This window comes from Meriones unguiculatus, chromosome 12, assembly GCF_030254825.1.
Source record: "Meriones unguiculatus strain TT.TT164.6M chromosome 12, Bangor_MerUng_6.1, whole genome shotgun sequence".
NCBI lineage: Eukaryota > Metazoa > Chordata > Mammalia > Rodentia > Muridae > Meriones > Meriones unguiculatus.
The window spans coordinates 87,347,942-87,374,588 of NC_083360.1; the positions used below are offsets into that span (position 1 = coordinate 87,347,942).

Sequence of the window (26,647 nt, forward strand, 5' to 3'; positions counted from 1 at the left end):
GGTTGTGAGCTGCCTTGCGGGTGCTGGGAATTGAACCCGGGCAGGTGCAGCAAGCACTCTAAACTGCTGAGCCACCTCTCCAGGCCCTGCCTTAGTTCCTTTCACTGTTACTGTAATAAAAGAACTCTGACAAAGCAACGTAAGCAAGGAGGGGATTATTCTGGGCTTTCAGTTCCTGGGAGCTGCCATCCGTCAGGCGGTCAGGCTGGGGAAAGTGTGGGAACAGGAACAGGATGCTGGCTGCTCAGGTGACAGCCACCCTTAGTAAGAATGGACAGGAAGAGGAGCTGAACCGAAGGGGCTCAGGGCCCGCCTCTAGGGGCACACTCTCTTAGAAGACTCCCCTCCTAAAGGTTCCACAGCTTCACTACTCCACACTAGCAGCTGGGGACTGAGTGTTCCCAAGGAGCCTCTAGGGGACATTCCACACTCATTTCACAGCAGCTACCTAGTAAGACCCTGCCTTAAAAGACAAGCAAGGGCAGGCAAGAAGGCTGGGCAGGTACAGATGCAGGCTGCCAAGCCTGACCACAGTGTGAGTTCAATCCCCGTAACACAGGGGAGACTACTGACCCCAGCTGGTCTCCACACACGTGCTACGATATGAGCATCACACACACACACACACACACACACACACACACAACAACAACAACAACAACAAACTTAAAAAAGCCAAACCTATCCCAGCTTCCTCCATTACTGAAAGAAGCAGCACCTCAAATCTGCCCTGGTGTATCTCTCTATCAACTTGGAAACACCTTTTATATCAAACATGAGTACAAAAAAAAAAATCACCAATAAATGAGTGCAGAACCTAAGAGAGACAGGAATCGTGTGGAAAGTGAAATTCAATGTTAAAGCAGCTAAGAGACGTCAGAGGAAGAGGAGAGTGGAGGTGATCTGAGTTACCATGACAGCAGCCTGGCCCAGGGCCCCAAAGGCATGGAGCCCGGTGGGTGTTTGGGTGGGTGTTTCGGAACTGAAGGTGTTTGGCGATGGAGCCCGGTGAGAGGGGTGGGTCAGAGATGCTTATCAGGCTTCTGGCTTGAGAAACTGGGTGGAGACATGTTACTCATTAAAATGGCAAGGCAGAGAGGGAGCAGACTTGGAGAATGTGCAGAAGGGAGCTTTGAACGCTTCTCAGTCTGCCTGGGAGACCGGCTGGTCGGCCTCCGGGTGTGTGTGTGTGTGTGTGTGTGTGTGTGTGTGTGTGTAGGAGCTGGCCGGCCGAGGGGACATTTTCTCCTCACTGTGGTTTGAAGATGAGGATTTTCTTAGCAGTGTGTAAGGACCTTCCTTCAGGTCCTTACCTTTGATCCCAGAACTCAGGCAGGTGGCTCTCTGTGAGTTCCAGGCCAGCCTGGTATACAGAAAGGGTTCTGGGATAGCCTGGGAGACCCTGTCTCAAACAAAACAAAACAAAACAAAAAAACCAAAAAACCTAAACAAAAGTTAAGGTTTTAGGTTTTGGCCTTCTTTCATCCAGTGAGGGCCCTGGAGGAGAGCAGTGTTCTGTGTTTTGGAAGAGAAACTTGAGACCCAGCCAGTCCCTGCCTTAGGCTTTGTGTGTTCCTTCACTCCCTCCCTCATGCACTGGCTAGAAGCTTGCTTTGTGCCAGAAGTGATAGAAGCATGCTTCCTGCTTTTTAGAAGCTTGTGTTTTAGTGGAGGGAGACAGACAAGCACCTCAATATCTCAGTAGGATGCAAAGAGCTATGGAAGACCTTGAGGACCAAAACAGGGCCGGGTGTGCAGGAGATGTGGTCGGAAGGTGATGTGAGGGTGGAAGGCTCTGGAATGCTCAAACAGGACCACTGCCCTCCATGGCCCATTGTGACAGTGTCGGTTCTAGAGTGTAGGCCTGAGGTCAGTAAGAACCCAGAGGAGAAATACCCAGAGTGGGAGGAAGAGGGGGATCAGTGTTGGGCGGTGCCCCCCAGGGGCGCAGCAGAGCCCAATGGGTCAGAAGGGCCACAAGGACTCTCTTTACACTTGTAAAGGGTAAGTTCACTCTTCTGCTTCCTTGCTCCCCATTCCTAGCCCTGTCCCCACCCTGCCATTGAGTCTCAGCTGACGCTGTCCCTTTTTCCACTATCGGGAACGCTGAGAGGAGGGTGTAAACTGTCCCTGTGTCACTGTCCAGCATGGAGGAGGACAGTGGAGGAGGCCCAGTTGTGAAGTTGGCTAGGCCAGTGAGGCTCTGTCCTGGCCAGGAGAGGCCAAAGGCTCCAGGGTCAGGGCCATGTCCGTCTCTCCCCTCAGGTCTCCTGTGGGCAGCCTCCATGAGGCCCTGGACCAGTGCATGACGGCCCTGGATCTCTTCCTCACCAACCAGTTCTCAGAAGCACTCAGCTACCTCAAGCCCAGGTGAGTTCACTTCCCCAGGCTGGCTGTGTACACATGCCAGGGCACACATGGGGAGAGCGTGGATCAGAGGACCCCCTGTCGGCGTCACGCTTTGGGGGTCACCGTGAACCCTGAGAAGTCTCACCCAAATGACCCAGGCACCCCTCCTGTGAACACCCAGCCTGTGAACACCCAGGGGGCTTCCACACTATTCCCACTGAATCCACTGGAGGGGGTGCTGGCAGGGAGGGCGGGGCTTCCATTTCACTCTGCCCCACTCCTTCCACTTCAGGGCCACTCACTGAGCCTTTGGGTAAAGTGAGGACTGCTCTTTGAGGCGTTTCTCCATGTTGGCTGCTGGCTGGTTGTTTGGTTCTGAGATAGGGTCTCCAAGCCAACCTCTGACTGGAGATCCTCCGAGCTCCACTTCCCAAGTGCTGGGATTCCCCGAATGTGCCGCCAGGCCTTGTACACTATTTCTAAATAATATGCATGTGCCACTTTTTCTTTCCTAACTGCCTGTCACCAGTTCTTTTTCATAGACCATAAAATTTACTTTTGATAAAAATTTTATCCTGTGTGTGGGGGGGGGGGATAGGTGGTTGTGTGTGTGTGTGTGTGTGTGTGTGTGTGTGTGGTTGTGCGTGTATATAAATTAGGGAACAAGGTCTTTCCTGCCGCTTGGTGGGATCTTGGGGTCAAACTTGGGCTATCAGGCTTGCATAGCTGAGCCATCTCACTAGCCCAAAATTCAGGATTTTGTCACTTAAAAAAAAAAAAAATCTTATCTCAGCCAGGTTGGTGGTGGCACACGCCTTTAGTCCCAGCATTTGGGAGGCAGAAGTAGGTGGATCTCTGAGTTTCTGAGTTTGAGGCCAGCCTGGTCTACAGAGTGAGTTCCAGGACAGCCAGAATGACATAGATCCTTCCTCAAAAGAAGAGAGTTTAGCTTTCTTACCTGGACACTAGATGCTCATCTTTAACCTAATGCTTACGAGGTAGAGATAGAAAGTTCAGAGGCATCCTTTGCTGCCTAACAAATTTCAGGGCAGCCTGGGTTACATCAGCTCTTACCTTGGAACGTAAAACCAAAAGAATGTGTTTTTCTTACCCACATTCTTCTCTTTGCTTCACCCATCTCCCTTTTACCGTATTAACAATATTTGACCAAACCACTAATTTGTATTATTATACCTGTATAATTATTGCATCGCTTACACTATTGTCAAGCAAAAACAACAACCAACCAACCAACCACAGCACCCATCATCCTAAAGAAAACAGGAGAGGCTTTGCTCTGGAGCCATTTTGAGTTCCTGGAACACGGATTTAGGTAACCCCAAATTCCACGTTCCCATGTAAAAGCAGTCTTGCAAAGTTTTTGTAGTCTTACAGAACCGAGAAAGTCATAAATCAAGGCAAGTGTGAAATCCATTGGTGGGTACGTCAGAGGGGCAGGTACAGCAAGATGAGGGAGGCCTTACTCCAGCCTCCAGATGCTACCTTACGGCATCCATAGCTTCTGGATTGGTGGGACCCAATGGCTGGCTAAGTTAATAGATTCCAAAACATCTGTCAGTCACAGGATGTTAGTTCACATACAGAGGTGGGCAAAGAATGGCTGTTCTGGAGGGCGAGCACTAGCCCGAGGTAGGGTCACCAGCCCGGAGCCGGCAGCACTCCTGTCTCTCCACAGCACTGAAACTCCAGCGAGCTGCAGACACAGCGTCATCCCAGGAGTCTGCCTCACAGCTCTATGCTTATTGCTCACCGCCGAGAGAGTTGTGTGTTGGCTGGTGCGGATGGCATCTCCTTGCTGGGATTGGCAGTGGTCTTGTTTCTGCATTTCCTGATTTGTCCTTTATGCTCAGCTCTTTGTAACCGCCACAGGATGGTGCCATAGCAACCCCCCAAGTGAGCTGTGAGTCCTGCCGGGAGATTGGTGTCTGCTGGCTGTGTCCGGCTCTCCCTGCCTTCCCCAGCCCCTTCCGCCTCACCTCTGTTCTCATGTTGCCTCCATTTTACCAGAGCGTGTTCTCAGAGGCTTGCTAACAAACAAGGAGTTGCATAGAGATTTCTTTTTTTCTTGTCAAAAGTTTGAATACTTGGGTCACCTACTTCTCAGAAGCTACAGCTACTGTGCTGGACAGCAGTGTCAGCTTGACACAAGCCAGGGTCATCTGAGGGGAGGGAACCTCAACTGACAGAATGCCCCTCTAAGATCAGGCTGCTGGCAAGCCCATAGAACAGTTGTTAAATAAGTGAGTGGTGGGGAGAGCCCAGTCCACTGTGGGTGCCGCCGTCCATCCCTGGGCTGGTGGTCCTGGGTTCTCTAAGAAGGCAGGCTGAGCGAGCCAGGGGAAGCAAGCCAGTGAGCAGCACCCTCCATGACCTCTGCATCAGCTCCTGCCTCCAGGTTCCTGCCTTGTGTGAGTTCCTGTCCTGCCTTCCTCCAGGGATGAACTGTGATTTGGAAGCATAAGCCAGATAAAAGCTTTCCTCCCTGATTGGCTACAGTGTTTTCAGCCCAGCAGCAGAAACTGTGACTAAGACAGCTGGGTCCTCCACCTTACTCTGTGAGTGATCTTTTCTGTCCTGTCTCAGAAATGTTTCAGGTCTTGTCTTATTCCTGAATGTCCACAGCAATGGGCTGGGACAAAGGTCCCTTTCATTACAGTAAGAGACCATTGTGATCAACTCATTCTGTTCTAGGAACTCCCCTTAATCTCCTGGTCCCTTTCCCTTAAACCATGGACAACCTTCTCTACTCTTTTCATCACTTCCCTTTTCATTTCCATTTATTTTTTTAAAATGTGTATGTGTATGTGTGTGTGTGCATTCATGTGTGTGTGTCTGTGTGGCCTCTGCACACATGTTGAGGTCAGAGGACAACTGTCAGGAGTCAGTTCTCCTCTTCCACGGCGTGGATCTAGGGGTTCAGCTCAGGTCGTCAGACTTGGCATGAGTGCCCTCACACGCTGGGCCGTCTTGCTGAACCCCAATTGCTCTTCCACTTTTCCCTTCGTGTGTCATTAAGCCTTGGGTTTCTCGTTGCTCCCGTGGTCGTGTGCCTGACTTCCCAGCACTCAGGGCTGTTCCTCTGGATGTTCTTTTCTGCCCTTAATATCTTATACTTTCTTTCCCTGCTTCCCCGAGTATGCACATGTGTGAGAGGCACGTGTGTCAGGGTGTGTGTGTGTGAATGAGTGTAGGAATGCATGTGGGGGCCCAAGGGTGATGTTGGAACTATCCTTGATTGATCTTTCATCTCACTGGTTGAGGCAGGGTCTCGGAATCAAGCCCAAGGCCTGATGGTAGGACTTGCTCTGGGGGTCCCCTGTCTCCACATTCTTAGGTAGCATCACAGGGGTCATCATACCCACCCAGCATTTATGTGGGTTTCTGGGGATCCTCCAGCCCTGTACAGACTGCTTTAACTAGTGAGCTGTCTTTCCAGCCCTCCCCCTTTATCTGCTTACATGTACTTTATGTGTGTGGGTGTTTGCCTGCATGTGTGTCTACACATCATGTGTGCCCATAGAGGCCCAGCAGAGGGATTCAGATCCCCTGGAAGTGGAACTAAAGAAAATTCTGAGTGCTGGGAATTGAACCCAGGTCCTTTGCAAGAGTAAAGGCTTTCAACTGCGGAGCCACCTTTGCAGCCAGCGCCCTCTTTTCTTTGAGACAAAAATCTTATTGTGTAGCCCGAGCTGGCCTCGGGCCTGAGATCCTCCTCCCTCAGCTTGCCCACCTCTGGGACTGTGTGCATGTGTGCCCCACTTCTAGGACACTGTTTCCTGAGGCTTTTCAGGCTGGGAGGTCAGTGGCAAGCCCCCCCCCACACACACACACCTTAAGGAGACCAGCATTATCAGATGTCCCAGGGACTAAAATCACACTCCACCCATGACTACCAAAGATCGCCCAGAAATTGTCAGATTCCCTTCTACCGGGCGGACTCACAAGGACCTCCTCCCCGCCACAGGGAACCCCTGCTCTGGGACTGTGGTCTGCAATGACAGCAGCACGGTCTCTTGGCCCCGGTTATAGCCTCTGAGGCTTCAGAGAAGGTTGGGTCTGTAGTCATTCACTGCTCTGTGCCGTAGACAGGTCTGCTCAGCCGCCCTGACCCTATCCAGGGGCAGCACGCCTCCTCCGGTCATAACCAGGTTTAGCGCGTGCCCCTTCCTGCCTCCGCATCTGCTCCCTAGAGGCCACATCTCTGAATAACACTGTCACTGTGGGTTTACGGTTCTCTGCGGCCTCCAGGAACTGTCGGGGACACCGAGGCCACTCCAGGCTTTTTTCCTGTTGAATAAACGGCCTTGGCTTGTCAGTGGCAGAGTTTAGATTTAAATCCAGCCCACTCTGTGCTGCAAGCTGCACGCTGACTGCTGAGCTCTCCCGGGTCTCATTCAAGGGGGCAGGGACACCTCGCAGGGAAGGGCCTCTCACGGCCTCCTCTCAAACAGGAGGGAGGCAGCAGAAAAGGGCATGCTCAGAGACAGCCGAGTTCCAGATGCGGGAAGTTCAGGGGACGCCTGAGTCTTCCGGGTGGTGGGCTGGTGAGGGCCAGGATTCCTGGTCACTGTACATCTTGGGTCCTTGGGTCTCAAACCAGAAATTCCACTTTGTCTGCCAGCTGCCTGGGCAGGGCTACTTCCTTCCCGGAGCAGCAGGTGTGGCTGGGTGTGTGGGGCTGAGTCCTGGGGCTCAGCAGCCACCGGAAGAGAGAAGCAGGGCTCGAGAGACCTGGGGAGGAGGCTGGGATGTTCTCAGGGATACTGCTGGTCCTGTTAGGAAAGTGACTCCAGACACCAGTGGGACAGAGGGACTCACATTTCCCGAGCAGCGGCCATGTGCAGATCTGGGAGTTGGCAGATTATCGTGTTCTTCCTTTCTTTTTCCTTCCTTCCTCCCTCCCTCTCTTTCTTTCTTTCACTTCTTCTCCTCCTCTTCCTCTCTCTGTCTGTGTTGGGGTTGGAGGCAGGTCTCTCGCCGGCCTGAAATTTGCCATATAGACCAGGGAAGCCTGGAACTTAGAGATCTGCCTACCTCTGCATCCCGAGTGTGCTGAGATTAAAGCTGTCCTGCCCAGCTGCCTTTGTTTTCTGTAGAGGGAATCCTGGGACTCAGAGAGGCCAGCAGAACTACCAGAGTCACGCAGGTGACTGGCAAAGCCACAATTCCTGTGGCTGTGTTTGAGGGACCCCCAGCGCCCCCCACTGCGGATAGCCGGATCCTTCCACAAACCACGGTCCCTAGATAGAGCAGCCGTGGCACAGGCTGGGAGATTTCTGGGAACTGGTGGGAATGGGGACAAGTCCACCAGCCTTTTGTTCCTTTGGTCCTCAAAAATCCTGACCAATAGCTTGCACAGCCTGGTATAGTGGTGCACGGCTGTAATCCCAGCCCGCGGCAGGCAGAGGGAGAAGTCTGAGGCCCTGCCTCAAAACAAACAAATAAAAGAAAACAAAAATCCTAACCTCTGAGGGTCGCCCAGAAGGAAAAGAGTAACTCACCCACAGGCTTTGCTTTAACAAGAAAGGAAGCTGGGTAAAGTCGCATGATCTAACAATAAAACCCTTTATAAAATTTAGTCATCTCTCTCCTCCGATGTTCCCAGCATTGTCCTGGTGCTGAGGAGTTTTGTAAATAATTGACAGAGGCGCGTGGGGAAGGGAACCAAACCGTGCAGGCTCAGCCACGTCAGGCCAGCTGTTTCCCTGCCAGCCTCAGTGGCCCTGGCTGCTCGGCAGCATCAGCCCCTGTTGCTGGGGTAACAGCCAAGTTCCTTTTTCCAGCCGTTATTGTTCTCTGCTTTGTCCGAATTGGGCTAAATGCTGCCTCTGTGCCCCCGAGACGCCCTTTAGTGTAGAAGGTGGGGTCTGTGGAGGCGCAGGGAGGCAGGGGATGAAGCCTTTCCGAGGCTGCCCTGGCTCAGGCCTGTCACGTCAGGGTGCAGAGATGAGTCCCAGCCAAGCGCTGGCCCTCAGTACCCACAGTCTAGAGGGGGATTGAAGCCTGTGCTCAGGGGGGCTCAGTGTGGTGGTGCCTTGTCATGGGCATGTGCTTCCCAGGGAGGAGCCTGAATTCCCCTCGGGCTTGAAGACTGTGGTGACTGAGTTAGAAGACGTGGGGCAGGAGAAAGACATCTCAGACTGGGGGAGCAGCCTGGGCAAGGGCCTGGAGGAGGGAGGTGTGGGAGTACCTTGCAGAAGTGTGGGTTCTGAGGTGGTCAGGCTTGGTGGCAAGTGCCTTTGCCTGCCGAGCCATCTTGCTGTGTCTTGAGTGCTGGGAGGTTCAGCCGGGTGCTCTAGATCAGAGGGAATGGGGGAGGGGGAGGGAGTAGGGTGAGGAATCAGGACCAGAGGTTGGCCTGCTGGAGGAGGCCCAGAAGCAAGAGCAACCTCAGCCAGAGCCAGGACCTGTGTCCCCCTCTCCAGGAGAGAGTGGTGAGGCTTAGACCTGGAGGGTCATTTGGGGTCACTCAGCAGGAAGAAGAGCTGGGAACTGGATGGATATCTTTTGTCTCTTAGTTTTTAAACTCTGGGCAGTTTCCTGCTTGCCTGCAACGCATTGTTACCTTCCTACCCCACTCCCATTCCTGCTCTGCCCCTCCTCCTCCTATGGAGGCCACCTGAGATGCCATGAAAGGGTTAAACTTTGGAACTATGTCACCGGAGGAGCTGGCAGGTGACCTGCAGCCAGCCAGCCAGCCACCTCTGTGTCCACTTTGTCCCACAGAACCAAGGAGAGCATGTACCACTCACTGACGTATGCCACCATTCTGGAGATGCAAGCCATGATGACCTTCGACCCCCAGGACATCCTGCATGCTGGCAACATGATGAAGGAGGCGCAGTCGCTGTGTCAGAGGTTGGACCGGTGGGACAGGGATGGGGTAACGAGGCCCACACTCCTCTCTTCCTGTCCTAAGCAAGAGCCTGGTGTGTCGTCTTGCTTGTGTCCCCGTTGGCGTGGCTGTCCAGTCCAGTCTGAGCCGGTCACTGGGGAGAACATGGGCTCTGTCTCTGCCACTTTTCAACTGTCTTGGGCAGGTCCCTCCCAGCACTTAACGTTCTCCGTTTATAAAAGGGGCTGGACTGGGAGAGCTGTGCATGGGAGTCTGGAGACTCCTGCGGAGGGTGGCCACAAACCTTCAAACCTTTGAGAGTATAGCAAAGCGTGTGTGTGAGTGTGTGTGTCCCTCTCTCAACCTCGTGGAATCACCGGGGGCCCCTCTCCTTCCCAGGCACCGGAGGAAGTCTTCCATGACCGACTCCTTCAGCAACCTGGTGCACCGCCCCACCCTGGAGCAGTTCACGGAAGGTGTGGTACCCGAGGTGTCCCCCCCAGCATGGACTCTGGTGGCCCCAGCCCCGGGGAGGGGAGGAGAGAAAGGTTATCCATTCTGGCGGCCCCAAGGGGGCGGTGCCATGTGGCGTAATGCAGGGACACAAAGGTGGCCCTGGCCTGTGGCCCCTGAAGGAAGGGTTAGAGCAGGCGAGAGCAGCCACCTAAGCCAGCACCACCCGGAAGTCAGGGAGAGTGGCTGTGCCCCCCCCCCCGCCCCCCAGAGCTGCTTAGAACGGGCCTCTGTGACTTCCCTGTGGCCTCACCGGAGCCTCCTGACTAGAAGCCCAGGCTTTGGTTTGGTTCTGCTTTTTGTCTTTCCTGCAGAGGAAATCCACGCAGAGGTCTGCTATGCAGAATGCCTCCTGCAGAGAGCAGCGCTGACCTTCCTGCAGGTAGGATGTGCTCCCCCACCTCAGCTCACCCCACATGTGTGCAATCGCCGTGTGACCTGCCTGCCCCCTGAGAGGTGGCAGAGGCCTCCGAGGCTCGGTCCCCAGCTCCCAACCCTGGCCGAGCTGGAGGAGGAGAGCTGGGTGTTTCCTCCTCACATGCCCAGGGTTCTCAAGGTGCTGCTTCCTCTGGTCACTGCTGCTGCTCCTGTCAGGAGTCACACGGACACAGGCATGGCCACGGACCCGCCCTGCTTGATGGATGCAGCAAACCTGTAGCAAGTGACATAACAGGCTTTGTGTGTACATAGGGCTGACATTTTGCCTGTACTTGTGGTGAGTGTATATGTGTGTGGAGAACAGGTGGATGCCAGTTGTCGTTCCCCCCGTCACATTCCACCTTTTAAAACATGTATGTATTTAGTGCATGCGTGTGTACGCATGTGTGCCTGTGATGGGAAGGGGAAGGCACGCCGTGGATGCGGGGGTTGGAGGAAAGCTTTTCGGGAATCAGTTCTCTCCTTCTGCTTCTCTGAGGCAGAGCCTCTCATTTTTGTGGCTGAGCTGTGGCTCCAGGCTAGCCGGCCTGCAGGCGTCAGGTGAGTCTCTGGAAAGGCTTACAGAGGCACATCTGGCTAAACACGAGCATTCTGGGGACCTAATTCTGTCCTGAGGCTTGTGTGGCATCTCCCCAGCCTCTGGACATTGCATCCTTGCCACGATACGAGGTCCTTTGGACTTGTTCACACTTGTTACTTAACCCTCCCCTCAGAGGACAGCAAAGCAGAGTCTTCGGGAGAGGAGGGTTCCTCGGGTCACGTGATCAGCAACTAATGAACCGGGATTTGAATTTGGGTCCGGCCAAGTCAGAGACAGGTCTCCCTACCACAATGCCAGGGCAGAATTTTACTAGAGCTCCTTTGTTAGAACACGGCAGCCATCATCATATACATTGTATGCATGCGTACTGGAGGAGGGCAGACGCATTTTGGTGCTGGGTGCTATTTATTTTCCTAGCTGCTTCCTGTGTTTTTAGATAGGGTCTCAATAGGCAGCTCTAACTGACCTGAAACTCATCGCAGACCAAAGGAGCCTTATGGCAATCCCCCTGCCTCTGCCTCCTAAGTGCTTAGATTAAAGGTGTGTGCTACCAGACCTGGCTTCTTTAGCTATTTTTAATTTTTAAAAATACTGTTTTATTACTTACATTTTATGTGTGTGTGTGTGGCTTGCATATATGCCTGTGTGCTACATGCATGCCTGGTGCCCTTGGAGGCCAGAAGAGGGTATGAGATTCCCTGGACTTGGAGTTATAGGTCCCTGTGAGCCACCATGTGGGTGCTGGGGCTTTAACTGAGGCCCTCTGGAAGAAAAGCCAGTGAGACAATGTATCGGTCAGTAAAATATTACTTGTGTGTATATTTTCAGCTCTTTTCTTTTCTAATCATAAAATTTTTGTTTGTTTGTTTGCTTTTTCAAGACAGGATTTTTCTGTGTAACTTTGGCTGTTCTGGAACTCACTCTGTAGACCAGGCTGGCCTTGAACTCACAAAGATCTGCCTGCCTCTGCCTCCTGAGTGCTGGGGTTAAAGGCTTAGTGGTGGCACAGGCCTGTAATTACAGCACTCGGTAGACAGAGGCAGGTGGATCTCTATGAATTTGAGGTCAGCCTGGTCTACATAGCTAGTCCAGAACAGTCAAGGCTACACAGAGAAACCCTGTCTCAAACAAACAAACAAACAAAAGATGCTTCTGAGCCATACTGTGGTTGCACTGAACTCAGGAAGAACAGCTTAGCCACTGAGCCATCTCTCCAGCCCCTTAAACTGGAATTTGATCACGACACTTCTCCCTTCTCTTCCTGCCTCCCCAACCTCCCTTACCCACCCCTCCTCACCAGCCTGCAAATGTATGGGCTTTCTTTTTCACTGTGATTGCATGTGTATGTACATACGTACACACAACCATATTTAAAGTGTAACTCATCCAGTCCATGTAATGTTACTCGTCTGCATGTTCTCAGGCCTGGCAGATTGGCACTGGACAGCCGCTTGGTGTGTCCCTCCCTGGAGAAGACCACCCCCTCCCACTTCCAGCTTTCCTCCATTGCCTGTAGTCCCTTGCGTGGGGCTGAGGCCTCACGGGCCTTCCCCGGTCTGCTTAGGCATGTGTGCTGCTTTCATCCTAGTTCAGCTCCCAGCTGGGCGGTCGTGTTGGTGAGAATTTATGGCTGCAGCCTCAGACACCCCAGGAGACACAGTCTCACGGCAAACTCCCTGATCCTCGGGCTCTTACGATCTGTGCCCCGTCTTCCGCAGTGTTCCCACTGGGACTGGCCTCCGCAGCTCTGCATTTTGATTGGTTGTGGTTTTCTGTAGTGGTCCCCATCCATTACAAAATGAAGTTTCCGGGGATGAAATTTCTGTGGGTGGAAGGACAGATGTTCACAGATCGCTGTTAGGGATTAGGCTGGGTTGGTAAATTCATGAGTGTGGCTTCCCCAGGACCGTTGGCGAGGTCTCCAGGACTAGATATGGTTTTCCTCTTAGTGTGCAAATCTTAAATCCAGTGGGAGAGCTGTGGGTTGCTGCTAAAGCATGGCTGCCACCGGAACACCCTTAGGATTGCCATGCCATGCCGACCCTGGACCTGACTCCTGGGTGCCATGGGCGGATGCCCTCAGCTCTTTAAAACACAATCTTTTGGCCCTTGGGTGATCGGAGCGGGCTAGTCCTCGGCTTAGGATGCACTGAAGCAAGACTTTTGTTTTATTATCACGCGTTATTCTTACACACATGCTCTGAGTTGGCTGGAGGCCAGGTCTACACAGCAAGGCTCGTCCCTCCGCCCCACCTCCTTCCCAGGGGAAGCCATCACCTTCCTTGTCACTCGCCTTTCGTGGCGTTTGTGCCTGAGCAGCGGGTTGTTATGCTTTGGTTGGCTTCCAGTTGTGTGGGCCTTAGCACCCTGTGTGGCTGGGTAACACTCTCTTGTGTAAATATGCCTCTACCTGGCTTTCCACGGTGAGTCTTGGTTGCTTTTGGTTTGGAGTTTCTTGAACACCGATGCTGTGGACATTCCTGATGATACTTCTCAGCCCCCGTCCATTCATTTTCCGTGGGTGGACACCAGGATTGGGGTTGCCAGGCAAACTGGGGGCTGCTGGGACTTCAAATAATGAGTTACAACTTTCTTCAACTTCCCAAAAATGAGCACCCCTCCTCATCTCACAAGATTCTCCTACCCGGAGGGAGACGCTGCTGACGGTGTGCTCGTGCGTGTGTGTGCGTGTGTGTGTGTGTGTGTGTGTACGTGTGTGTCTGTCTGAGAGAGGAAGGGGGTGTGGCAGTCTGCTTTGAGTGGCCTCTGACCACCTCACCCAGCATAGCTCTCGCACAGGATGAGGGGCTGTCGGGCTGTGTGGCCCTCTGGCTCCAGCCACCTGCCCAGCTCTTGTCCCTCTCCTCTCCACAGGATGAGAACATGGTGAGCTTCATCAAGGGTGGCATCAAAGTTCGAAACAGTTACCAGACTTACAAGTGAGTGGGGTCGGGCTGTGGAGGGCTGGGAGCCGGGGCCAGAGCCTGCTCCCTGGCCCCTCAGACTGCCCCGTGGGAGGCCCAGCTAGAAAACTGAGAGCTGGGCAGAGCTGTGGACCCCAGAACCTTCTGGATTTCTGGCTGTACCTGTGTGTTTGGCATCTTGAGTGTCTTGTCTGCCAGGGAAAAAGAAGGCCCATGTTCAGCACAAACAGCCTGGGCTGAGGGCGGGGCCACAGACGGCCAGAGGACTTTAAGAAACGACGATGGTAGAACTACCCACTTGTAAAGGCCCAGTCCAAATCCTACTTTTCCTACAATGTCTTCCTTAACCTTTCAACACACTAGAGATAGCACATGTACACACATACACACACACACACCACACCTACATGTACACACGCACACACACAGACACACGTACATGTATATATACACACAGACACATTCCCCAAGGGCTAGAATCTTCCCCACACTATGTCTGGATCCCTGACACAAGTCCTCTGGGCCAGGGACAAGCTGTGCTGAGGGAAAGCCTGAACACCTAGCTCAGAGCACTTTTCCACAGTCCCTTATCTACAAGTCTAAAATTCGACAAAGTGCTGGAAGCCTACGTTACACAGTACAAGTTAGGCGGCAGAACTCGTTTCCCAGCTCACCATGAGAGCACCTAGTGCTCTAACTGCATCCTCCACGTGACTCTTGTCCGAGCAGGACACCTGCAAGCCTGTGCTGGGGGGAGGGGGAGATGGTACGGACAAGCAGACAAGTGCCGCGGTCCCCTCCAGTGTCCCTGCCAGCTTCCACAACGGTGACTACAAAACACAAGCCCGGTCAGGCCGCCCCTTTCTCACTCCCAGGCTTCCTTCCGGCTGCCCAGCCCATGGGCTCCTCTCCCCCATCCTTGCTGCCTCTCCTAAGTCCCTCCGAGGACCTTTAGGCCTGCCCTCAGTTTTTTATCTGCGCCTCACAGCTTTCGTTGTCTCTGTCAGGGCGGTGCGTCAGGCCAGCTCCAGGTCCAGGGCCCAGCTCCCAGGCCACCTGTCCACTTAAACACCATCTCAAAGAAACCCTCTCTTCCCTAGACTAAGCGCAGCCTGGGGCAATTCTGCTTTCAGTGAGAGGGGACTGTCTCCCAGACAGGAGAGCTGTGGGACAGAGTGGGGCTACTGTGGGCGATGCTGCCCTCTGGTGCCTGGCACGGAGAAGCCCGGGGTAGCGCTGACTAGAAAGCTTCAATGTTGTCAACTAGGAGAAAGGGATGGATTCCAGTCAAGCCAATCCCCAGAGAAGGGCCTAAGAAGAGGGCATTGGCATGTGCCCAGTAGTGGGTCTGTCCTGCCATCCTTTATCTACAAGTCTGAAATCAGTCACCGCCTGTGAGACGCTGGTCCAGAGACATCCTGGCTGAGGACGGAGCCAGGGATGCCGTGAACATACACTGCGGACAGGCTCCCTCTTCCCCCGGCAGAGAGGCCCATGGAGCGTGTTGTACCCCCAGGGCCAGCGTGGTGTTGGTTAGGGGTGAGAAGCACACCTCTGTGCTAGGAGACAAGATGGCGATGTGCTGGGTATCAGGCCTCTGGGTCTGCAGAACTGTAGCCAAGCCGCCACTGCGTTCTGAGACCCCCCTCGCAGGGGGGTGGAGGGATGGGGGCCGGCCTGGCTGTGCGGCTGAGTGGCACCCTCCCACAGGGAACTGGACAGTCTGGTCCAGTCCTCGCAATACAGCAAGGGAGAGAGCCACAGACACTTTGAAGGCGGGGTGAAGCTCGGCGTGGGAGCCTTCAACCTGGTGAGTGGCCAGCCCCTGGTTCTTCCACCTCTGGGCCCCAGATGCCACTCACCCCACGCAGGCCACCCCCGAGTGCCACTGTGCCTGGCTGTGTGCTAGGCGTGGGGCCCAGAGGTGGCTCTAAAATGTCACCAGCCTTATGGGCTCAAGCTGGGGGGAGGGGCACAGAGGGTGACCCCCGAGTCCACATGTGCCTACTGCTTGTGCCTACTCGGTAGCTTGAACCCCTCTGCAAGGAGGGTAATTGTAGCCATGGAAACTGACAAGCCCAGGAGAGCGGACTGCTTCAGCCCCAGCGAGAGCTGGCTTTTAACCACTGCCCGTGAGGGAGGGAGGGAGGGAGGGAGGGAGGGAGGGAGGGAGGGAGGGAGGGAGACAGGTCTGATGGCAGCTGTGACCCACGGGGGACAGGGCCCCCAGTTCTTTTCAGGGCTCCTGGAGAGGGGAGGAAGATAAGTAAGCACTTGGGTTGGCTGTTGAAAAGTCCGGGAGGAGTTTCAGGCAGGGACGGGTGGTCCAGGTGGAGGGAGGGTGTGGGCTGAGTGGGAGAGACGTGGAAACGCAAGCACACATGTGCAGGAAGGAGCCGGGCCAGGGTGATGGCGCAGAGGCCGTGGGTCTGGAAGAGGCTGCCGTGCTTCCTGGGCTGGGCACAGGCAGGCCGTGGGTGGGGTGCTGGGCCTATCCTTCCACTGCCCTCCACCCCCACTGCCTCTGGCCCCACAGACGCTGTCCATGCTTCCCACAAGGATCCTGAGGCTGCTGGAGTTTGTCGGGTTTTCAGGAAACAAGGTAAACGCCCACCTGTGGGTCCCCTCCATGTGCCCAGTCCAGAGTGGGGCCTAGGGGCCATGCGGCCGGGTGCCAGGCCTGCCTCAGATCTCTCTCTGAGCCCCACAGACCTCTCCCTGCCTGGGGCCTTGCAGCATAGACTGAGGGCAGCTCGAGAGGACCATGTTGTCTTTCCACACACGTGTCAGGAGCCCCGCCTTCTCCCCTTGGTCCACTGCTCCCTCCCAGGCCTTAAGCTAGGCCTTTTGCCCAAGGTCAGCTTCGGGCACCCCTCCGCCATCTGTGAGTTGAGCAGGGAGCCCTCCTGTGCTTCAGAGAGGAACCAGGGGACCCACTGAGGGCAAGGCCTTGCACACCAGCAGGGGTTGGAGGAAGCGGAACAGGGAGGCCCCCTCAGAAGGTAACCAGCGGGCTGTCCTGGAGTCATCCTCAGCCTCCTCCCTGTCTCCCTGTGACCCTGGACAACTCCCCTTTCCCCCCAGGAGCCTCCTCTCTGGAAAATAAGAGGCTCCCTCACATCGTCCTGAAGATGTTGGGGTGTGGTCTCTCCAGCCCTTCCTGATACCCGACATGGACCACCACTCTGTGGTTGACCTGTTATTTTCCCCCAAATGACAACATTTTTACCTAAGTTTGTTTAGAGGAGATGCTAGTATGCAAAATCCATGTTATTTAATCACGAAAACGCCATTAGGAGTGCCACACAAGCTAGGCGGTGGTGGCGCACACCTTTTATCCCAGCGCTCAGTAGGCAGAGGCAGGCGGATCTCTCTGGGTTCGAGGCCAGCCTGGTCTATATAGTGAGTTTCAGGGCAGTTAGCGCTCCATGGCGAGACCCTTTCTCAGCCGACACATGACAGTCTGCAGAAACAGACATGTGGTCGGTGTGCCGCGCAGCTTTCCTCTGTGGGCTCTGTGAGCCCGGATCTGGGGTTTCCTCAGGGCGCAGAGGAGGGAAGCAGCTCAGTGCCTCCTCAGGCCCATCCCGGGCCCTGGGGAAGCTGTCTGTGGTCCACAGCTGGAGGCCCCCCAGAGCCAGCAGTTGGGTAGGGGTTATCAGGGAGGCTGCAGGAATGTCAACCCCAAGCCCAGCGCAGCCGCTGTGGAGGGTGGAGGCAGGCCAGGCCCGTGTCTGAGAAAGGGCAAGAATGCAGAGGAAGGTCAGCGGAGACTACACACACAGGCTGGGTCTGGGTTGGCTCCAGAGACATTCTAGAACATTCTCCCCAGGAAGCCTTTCTGGGCCCCGGGCTTCCTGGCACCATCAGTACCAGCTTACGGTTAGGACTCCTTTGCTCGGGAATCCTCCTAAGCAGACCAGGCAGCTTGGCTTCCGTGCCAAGATGGTCAAGAGCAGGTGCCCACAGAGAGATGGAAGGGCCAGCCCTTGGCCCGTGCCTCTGGAGAACAGACTCTCCTTCTGGACCCCCGTGGTCCTCTGGGGACCCCAGACTGTCTTCTTGTCCCCCCAGGACTACGGGCTGCTGCAGCTGGAGGAGGGCGCGAGCGGGCACAGCTTCCGCGCGGTGCTGTGCGTCATGCTGCTGCTGTGTTACCATACCTTCCTCACCTTCGTGCTCGGTAGGAGGCCCGGGGGAGGGGTGGGGGGGCGCCGGGCCTGCGGGGCATCCCGGCCTCCAGCCTGCGCAGGTTCCGACTGGGGAACGGGGGTGGGGCGGGGGGGGGATTGTGTCCCCTGGTGGAAGGTGCGAAGATGCCGTCTGCGGTTCTGGGCGCAGACTCAGAACCGGCCTCCAGGTCACTGAACCTGCGATGTCCCGGGACAGTGTCCACATAGCTTGTTCAAACCTCTTGCTCCTTGGGAGACAGGGAGAATCGTGAGGCCCCAGGGAAGGCCTTGGCACGTTGCCAGGCCAGCAGTGGTAACCTAAGCCCTGTCCCTCCCTGCCACCTCCAGGTACAGGGAATGTCAACATCGAGGAGGCGGAGAAGCTGCTGAAGCCCTACCTGAACCGATACCCCAAGGTGAGACCAGGGCCTGCTGGGCGCCCCACCCCAGGACCCGGTGGTCCCGCCCGGATTCTCACGAGTATCATTGCAGGGCGCCATCTTCCTGTTCTTTGCTGGGCGGATTGAAGCTATCAAAGGAAACATTGATGCCGTGAGTGATGGGGGGTCTTCTGGGGGGGAGTTGTCTCAGCCCATAAGAGGTTAGACACGGAGAGCCTCCTCGGGGGTAGGAGGAGCCCGATTTCCTGAGCAGCGCGGTGGGGTGGGGGGCACAGCTGGCGGAGGTGTCTGGGAGGGGGGAGGTTGTGGCATTTGTGCGCTTTCGATAAGGAGATAGGGCATTCCTGGTCAGGAAAAGCCCAGGGTACGGTGACTAGGCTGGATGTGGCATATGGGGGGAGGGGTGTGTGGAGGAGGGAGAGCGTTGGAAATGGCTAGAGCAGTACAGTTCTCAACCTGTGGGGTGCAATGCCTTCACAGGGGTCTCAGAAAAGACATTTATGTTATGGTTCATAACCAGAGTTACAAAGTACCAAAGTTACAGTTACGAGGGAGCAACAGAAGTAATTTATGGTTGGGGTCCCCACAACATAGAGGGCGGCAGCATTAGGAAGGTCGTCCTAGGAAGGTCCCGGACCACTGGGCTAGAGACGGGGACGGTCACAGTCACGGCAAAGTCCCCGACTACGTGGTGGCACCGTGCCAATGTACCAGGCTACACTGTAGAGTCTCGAAAGTGTCCAGGCAGCCCTGGCAGGCCGAAGCCCCAGGCGTGGGTAACCATGGAGACGTGGGAAATGGAATCCCAGACCTGGGAGGCCGGGCAGCTGGAGGCCTGAGGCTGCTGACCAGCCAGACCAGCCAGCCTAGCCTAACTGGGGAGCCCCAGATCCTGGGGAGAAACCTTGTCCCCAAACAGGCCGATAGCTCCTGAGGAGAGATGCTTGAGGATGATTCCACCCACATCCATCCACGGGAGCACACACCACTGTGGACGTCACAGCAGTGACATCTGGTGCTTCCTGCCTCCCCTCCCCCGCATGCTCCATCCCATGCTTTCCCTTAGTGACCGAATCGAATCAACAGGAGAGGCAGCCATGGGCCTCTGGCCCAAACGGCTAAGCGTAGAGGCAGGACAGGAAGCCAAACCCCATCTTGACCTGGCGCAGTTCTGGACCACAGTACCCTGGGGGAGGCGGTCCCTGCTGTGGCGGTGAAGGGCGCAGAGGGTGTGCTGAGGCCACGCTGACCTGCTGCCGCCCACAGGCCATCCGGCGCTTTGAAGAGTGCTGCGAGGCCCAGCAGCACTGGAAGCAGTTTCACCACATGTGCTACTGGGAGCTGATGTGGTGCTTTACCTACAAGGGCCAGTGGAAGATGGCCTATTTTTACGCTGACCTGCTGAGCAAGGAGAACTCCTGGTCCAAGGTGGGCTGACTCTGGGGGCGCGCCATCGGGGGGACCCTGAATGCAGGGCCAAACCCTGGCTGAACACAGCCGTGTCCACTGGGATCCGAACAGAGCCAGATGTCTGAGTGGGACTTGAGTGGGAGGAGCTAAAAGCTGTGACGAGCAGAGAAACTTTGGGGGACTCCAATGGCGCCAGTGGATCTAGTTACTGGTCACTAGGCTCAAACAGATCTTAACCACCCGAGGCCCCTCGGATCATATAGCTGAAGTCACTGGCGCCACCCGACTCCAGGAATTCCAATCGCATTGTTTGGGTTGGCGTAGCCATGCCACCTGCGGCCGTGTTCTCCCTGACATCTGTCTCCTGCAGACAGCTGCTCTCCACATGACAGGAAGGGCGGCCAGGGGCTGCCCCCCAAGTTACAGCTTCCCCCTAGCTTCAAGCAGGGTGCAGGACTAAGCCTCACACATCTGTGCCGGCATCTGGAACAGGTGAGAAGGTTCCGTTCCGGAAAGAGAGTGGCAGAGGGGTGTTTTCAGAGGAAAAAAAGACTGAGGTGATGTGACTAGAAAGGGTGTGTGAGAGAGGAGGGAGGAGACTGCAGTATTACAGCTACACCATGTAGGCAAAATAAAACAAAGAAAGCCTAACTGCCCACGCAGCCAGCTTTATCAAAGCCAGCGCCGTCGAGGTGGAAGGCTGAGAGTCCAGGGGCAGCCCCGAGAGACCTAGCCAAGAGTACAGAGGGCTTCAGGAAGGCAGAACTGAGCAGAATCAGGGAGGAGTTAGGGAAAGAGGAGAGAAAGCGAGAGGATGGAGTAAACCTAGAGCAGCCTGGTCTCCTACTCTGGCAAGGTAAACTAGCATGTGGAATTAGAGGGCAAACAGCTAACCCCAGGGAGAAGGGCCCTGGTTCAGAGCGGGGGTGGCCCACCTGCTATCTCCCATGACTTGGCAGTTCATTCATCCCCCAGCCTGACTCCTGGAGGTACAGTGAGGATAAGAGGTCAGTTGGATGGGGATAGGGAGGCCCTCTGAGGAAAGAGCCAAAAAGAGGAAGTGTTTTCACAGGCCAAGGCCCCAAGGGGCTGTGGAGAGATGGGAAGATGTGGAGAGATGGCCCCAGGAGATCCATCCTGGAATTTGGGACAGGTCGTGGATGGCCAAGAGGCTCTTGGAGCAGAGAGGACCTTGAGTTCTTGGCTGGGCATGCTCAGTGCCAGGCCCTAGCCTAGGTCGGGAACACAGAGGGATCAAAGCGAGGACCCTAGGAGGCTCTGCCTGGAGTGACATGAAGCGCACAAAATGAACAGTGTTTGATGTTGGCTTCCAGTGAAAAAAGTCCCCAGTCAGGGACAACCTCGGGGTGCAGCTGAGGGGTAGGCCCCGTGTGTCTTGGAGACTGGGCTGCCGTGAACCACAGGAGGGAGCCGCTGTAGGAGCAGGGCAGTGGCATGCTCAGCTGCCATTGGCTGTCACAGAGCTGTTAAGGTCTTGTCCAGCGTCCTTTAGCCCCTGTGGCTTAGGGACTTCCATCTGTCTCTGTCCTCCTGTATAACTTACAGACTGCGTTCCTCTTGCCTATATGAGACCACATTAATATCTTTCCCATGTGGTAGCTGTTACTCAGTAACTCACATATTTGGCACACGGGTCTATGAAGGAGGCCAGAGGTTGGCCCCCGAATCTCATTCCCCACTGCTCCTCCTCATTAAGGCGATGTCTCTTGACTGAACACGAGTCCTGCCGTCTCCGCTATGCAGGCTTGCCAATGAACTCGGGATCTTCCTGGGTTTGTCCTGCTCCAGTCCCACCCCAGACCCCAACTGGGGTTACAGACACCTGCAAAAACGCCTGGCCTGTGTGTCCTGAAGTTCTCAGCTCAGCTTCTCAGGCTCCTGCACAAGCATCTTACCCCAGGGCCAGCTCCCCAGCCCTGTTTTTTTTTGTTTTGAGACAGGGTCTCTGTCCTATCTGGTTTTTATGTCGCATAAACTGGAATCATCTGAGGGGAGGGAACTCTCATTGAGAAGATGCCTCCATAAGATCAGGCTGTTGGCAAGCCTGTAGGAAAAAAAAAATTTTTTTTTTTTAAATGGTGATTGATGTGGGAGGGTCCAGCCCATTGTGGGTGTTGCTACCCTGGGCTGGTGGTCCTGGATTCTATAAGAAAGCAGGCTGAGCAGGGAGGTGGCACAGCTTTAATTCGGGAGGCAGAGGCAGGCGGATCTCTGTAAGTTCGAGGCCAGCCTGGTCTTTAGAGTGAGATCTAGGGCAGTCAGTAGGCAGCACCCTCTGTGTCTCTGTGTGAGCGCCTGCCTCCAGGTCCTGTCCTGTTTTGAATTTCTGCCTTCACTGCTTTTGTGAACTGTTTTATGGAACAGTGGGTAAACCCTTTTCTCCACAAGTTGCTTTTGGTCACAGTGTTTCATCACAGCAATGGAAACCCTAATTCAGATAAATTGGGGTATCGCTATAACCAACGTGGCCATGTTTTAGGGAGGATAGTGGAAGCACGTTGGAATTTGGGGCTAGGAAAGCCATTGAGTGTTCAAAGTGTCATGAGCTGTTCTGTGGGAGCTTGGGAGATAAAAATTGTGAGAGCAATGCAGATGATGGGGGCCTGGCTTATGAAGTTCCAAAGTGAAGTTCGAGGGTCAGAGACTGTCAGCGCTGTTCGCTATTTTGAGTTGAGAGTCTGTGATTCTGGTCAGCTGGGGCTGAAGAAGCAGCTGTGATTAACCGGAGGCCAGAACCCCTGAAGTGAAATCTTTGCTTTCCTGGGACAGCTGCTGTTGTTGGTCAGCTGAAGCTAAGACTAGCAGTGATCACAGAGAGACCAGCTGATCACCAAGGTGAAGCCTTCCGGGAAGTGCTTCCTGGGCGTTGGCACACAGAAGCTAGAGGTGGCCAGCATTGTGCCTCATGCTCCGAGCTGAATGTGGGAATGTGACTCCACCCAGGTGGTACTGGTGTTGAAGGCAAGCAGGACTCAGGAAAAGCAGCCGAGGCCCGAGTGCTGGAGGAGGTGCAGCCTCAGGAGCAGCTGGAGCTTGATTCTTGGGGTGTACACACGGGGGGTAAGCTGGCTGCACCAGCCTACACTCTGAGCAGCCTGTAAGGGTCCTCTGTACCCATGTCCTCACCGGTGCTGGTTGTCATTGGTTTTCTTGAATGTAGTTTTGAGTTTCCCTTAGCTAAGGATGGTGAACATTTCCCCATGTGTTGGTGCATTTGTGTCTCTTGTTTTGAAAACTATCTTGTTAATGATTGTGTATATGATTGTGGTCAGGTGTGCCAGTGTGTGTGTAGGTCAGAGGACAACTTTCGGACTTCCGAAAGAAAGGTGCTCCCTCTTCACCTTTATGTGGGGTTTCTGGGATTGAACTCAAGTTGTTAAGGTTGAATAGGTTAATTACACACACACACACACACACCACACACACACACACCACACACACACACACTTTCTCTTTGAGCTATCTAAATGACCCTTTATTTCTTGTACATTTCTCTTTCTTCTTGTTGAGACAGGGTCTCACTTAGCCCAGGCTGGCCTCAAACTTAGAGTGATGCTAAGGATGGACTTGAACTCAGGATCTACCTGCCTCATTTCCCAGTCATTGAAGTCATATACATGCCTCACCATGCCTGGATTCAACTCATTTTCTGATTGGTTGTCAGACAAACCTTTTCAAAGTCATTTTTTACAGACATCACAAGGTTTTTGATCTGGTTATTTCATGCTAATTAGAGGCTCCACTGTCCGCTTTAAATTCTTATATTAAAAAAAAAACACAACTGTTTTTGGGGACAGTGTTCCAGTGAGAAAGATGTTCCTAGGGAGAAGGGAGGTGGACTGTCTCCACTGCTTATGATGCTGACTTTTGAATCGGTGTGAATGCACTGCTGCCATGCCTTTATTAAATCCAGAAGATATGACAGACATTCGATCTAGAAGAACGAAGCTAGACAAGAGGTACAGCCCCTGGGACACAGTGCACCCTTGTCAGGGACCAGGGAGAGTTAGTGGGCAAGGCGACACCGTGTTAAAGGTTCCACTCCGTTACACACCCACAGAGGCCAGCTTGGCCCCGGTTTGAAGGGTGGGACCCCCGAGGGTCAGTGCTCCAGTGTGGATGGTGCAGGCGGAGATTCCAGGCTGGCCTGGTCCATTCTCTTCTCCCCCCATTTCTATCTTGGCCGCTGGTAGCTATTTTCCTTGGCAGCTGCCCTAGGAGGCAGCTGTTTGAAAACTTGGCCACTTGAGGGCGGCACAGAGCTGAACACCTCCGCCCTGACCCCAGTGCTTTGTGGAACCTGGGCTTATGCAGGTCACTCTGCAGCGCAGTGGGGCTCCCTACTTTCCCTGTCAGGTGGCCTATAGATCTAGTAGGCAAGGTCCTTTCGGGCATTTTCTTGAGGGTGGATTGAGATGGTGCAAAAGTGAGCGTTACAGGTATATACTGAGCCCTGCCATGGTCCTGGTCACAGCTTTAGACCCCTAATCCTTCATGCAGTCCCTACTGCATGCCAGGCGCGGGTTCATGCATGGCTGCCTCCTTGCCCTCAGATGGGCAGCCTTGTGTCTGAGTCTTGCCATCTTCCTTCAAGGGGCACCTGCAGTCACTGCTTCCTGGAACGGTGTTCCTGCCTCTGCCTGTGTCAGTGCCCTCCATGTTGCTCAGGTCTTTCTCTTGATGGGGTGAGAAGAGGGAGGCTGCTTCCTAGACATCTAGCCCAAAATTCCTCAGTAGCAAGCTGGGTGGTGGTGGTGGCAGTGGTAGCGCACACCTTTAATCCCGGCACTTGGAGGCAGAGGCAGGAGGATCTTTGTAGGCCAGCCCGGTCTACAGAGCGAGTTCCAGGACAGCCAGGGCTACACAGAGAAACCCTGTCTCAAAACAAACAAAACCCAAAAAACTCAGGGAGGCAGAGACAGACTGATCTCTGACTTCGAGGCCAGCCTCTTCTACAGTGAGTCTAGGACAGCCACAACTACACGGAGGAGCCCTGTCTCAGAAAACGGAATTCCTTGGTTGCTTCGGCACTCTCCCCTAGGGGCTTGGTGGCTGTACATCTGTGCTGGGCCACAGTGAGGGCGGAACGGTGCTTGTGACATTGTGGGGGCTGTGTGACTAGGAGCCCACCCACATCTCATGCTGCTGTCTCCCACAGGCCACCTACATCTACATGAAGGCTGCCTACCTCAGCATGTTTGGGAAGGAGGACTACAAGCCATTCGGGGATGATGAGGTGGAGCTGTTCAGGTGGGCCCCACCAAGCTTTGTAGGTCTTACTGTGACCAGAGCCGTCAGGTTCTGCCTCATGACTACCTGAGCTGTAGTGGCAGGGTGGGTGCCCGCCACTACAGCTGCCTGTCCCAAGATGCCCTGTGCCCCTATTCCCTCCTGGCCAGCACTCCATGCCAGGGCTAATGGTTAGAACCCTTTGGATGTGTCTTGTCAGATTCCTTCTCTTTCGCCTGGTCATAGGACAGACCCGATATTACTTTTCCGATGCTGTGACAAAGCACCACAGCCAAGGCAACTTGGGGAAGAAAGTTTATTTTGGCTTATGGTTCCAGAGGATGAGTCCATTGTGGCAGGGGATTGGCGGTGAAGGGGTGGGCAAGGTGACAGCTGAGCGATCACATCTTCAACTGCAAGCGCAGAGCAAGGCTGGAAGCAGGGTGAAGCTGTGACCTCTCAAAGCTTGCCCCCGCGCCATACTTCCTCGGCACAGCCACGACCCGAGCCTCCCCCTAAAACAGCAGCACCGACTGAGAACCAAGCGTTCAAATGTCTACAGAGACAGTTAAACCACCAGACTCTCGGGTCCAGAGAAGGTGTTTCCATTAGCTGAGTTAGCTAGAGCCACACAGAGCAGCACAGCCCAGGTCAATGAGCCCAGGTCATTTCCCACCTGGGACACCTTGGACACTTCCTATAAGATAGGAACAAGCAGGATAGTTTTGCAACTGGAAAATATTTGAAACCCTGGAGTAGAACCTGGACCCAACTGGGCTGACCCCAGAATGTTTTCATTGTTCTCTTTATCACTTTTATTTGCCTTTGTGAAGAGTCAAAAGGCTGGAGCCTCCCTCCCATGGTCCAGATGAGGGTGGCTGGCTTCCTTAGCAGACCTTGGTTAGTGCGTCCCTGCACAGTGCCACCTGCTACAGCAAATCCTGTGTTCCCAGTTCACACAACCCCCCCTGCAAGCTTGGGAGGAAGTGCAACCTACGTTTTTAGGTTTGGAAGACACACCCGAGAGGCTCTGCAGAGAATAAACAGCAAGGAATCCGGGGTGGCCTCACTCGCTGCCACTGGGTGTGGTGGGGATGTCAGACCAGTGGCCAGGCAGCTGGGAGTGGGTGAGTCTCCAGCCAAGGCCTGTCCAGCTGTGTGCGCTTTATTCCATCCCTGAAACAGCTCAGGAGGCTGCAGCTAATTAAGGGGTTGAGCTGCTTGCCTCTGCAGGCCCCTCCCTTTCTCTGGGGGTTGGTCTTGCCTGTGGAGCTGGGATTAGACTTCTGTGGGCCCTCCCAGGAAGGCCTGGGCAGAGAGAGGAGATAACTCGCAGGCAGGCCTAGGAGATAGCTAGGAACGTTCCTGCACTGCCAGCCCGGGAACCTTTGCTCAGGATGCAGGGACTGTGAAATGAGACCATAACCACAGGCTGGCCTGCACCTTGAAACGCTTTTTAGATCAAGCTCTCTCCTGATTCTCATTCTCCCTGTATTCCTGCTCCGCTGTTGTTGAGTTGAGCGCGTTAGGCAGGAGCTCTCCCACTGAACTGCATCTTCAACCCTTCTTTCCTCATTTCTTTTTCAGGGCTGTGCCAGGCTTGAAGCTCAAGATTGCTGGGAAATCTCTACCCACAGAGAAGTTTGCCATCCGGAAGTCCAGGCGCTACCTCTCCCCCAACCCCATCTCGTTGCCAGTCCCTGCTCTGGTGGGTAGGAGGAGAGGCTCTGGGGCAGGAGGTGGATGCCGGGGCTAGAGATGGTTTCATGATTCAGCTGGGTTGGGAGACAGGC

General features: G+C 54.6%; 1 protein-coding gene across 6 annotated transcripts in view; it reads left to right on the top strand.

The window, feature by feature from the left end:
* The window catches only part of Ttc39a (tetratricopeptide repeat domain 39A), a 46,254-nt gene that overhangs the window by 16,543 nt on the left and 3,064 nt on the right, over nucleotides 1-26,647 (top strand). For 5 of the 6 annotated variants that reach the window (XM_060366115.1, XM_021660787.2, XM_060366113.1 and 2 more), the window contains exons 2-14: nucleotides 2,266-2,370; nucleotides 9,097-9,228; nucleotides 9,605-9,681; nucleotides 10,033-10,100; nucleotides 13,572-13,636; nucleotides 15,332-15,431; nucleotides 16,158-16,223; nucleotides 17,696-17,804; nucleotides 18,142-18,209; nucleotides 18,286-18,345; nucleotides 19,461-19,622; nucleotides 24,784-24,875; nucleotides 26,442-26,562. In XM_060366115.1, the coding sequence (XP_060222098.1) occupies nucleotides 2,266-2,370; nucleotides 9,097-9,228; nucleotides 9,605-9,681; nucleotides 10,033-10,100; nucleotides 13,572-13,636; nucleotides 15,332-15,431; nucleotides 16,158-16,223; nucleotides 17,696-17,804; nucleotides 18,142-18,209; nucleotides 18,286-18,345; nucleotides 19,461-19,622; nucleotides 24,784-24,875; nucleotides 26,442-26,562 (1,225 nt within the window). Of the gene's footprint in view, nucleotides 1-550; nucleotides 2,005-2,265; nucleotides 2,371-9,096; nucleotides 9,229-9,604; nucleotides 9,682-10,032; nucleotides 10,101-13,571; nucleotides 13,637-15,331; nucleotides 15,432-16,157; nucleotides 16,224-17,695; nucleotides 17,805-18,141; nucleotides 18,210-18,285; nucleotides 18,346-19,460; nucleotides 19,623-24,783; nucleotides 24,876-26,441; nucleotides 26,563-26,647 lie in introns of those variants that run through there. The other variant, XM_060366112.1, reaches the window with a different exon arrangement.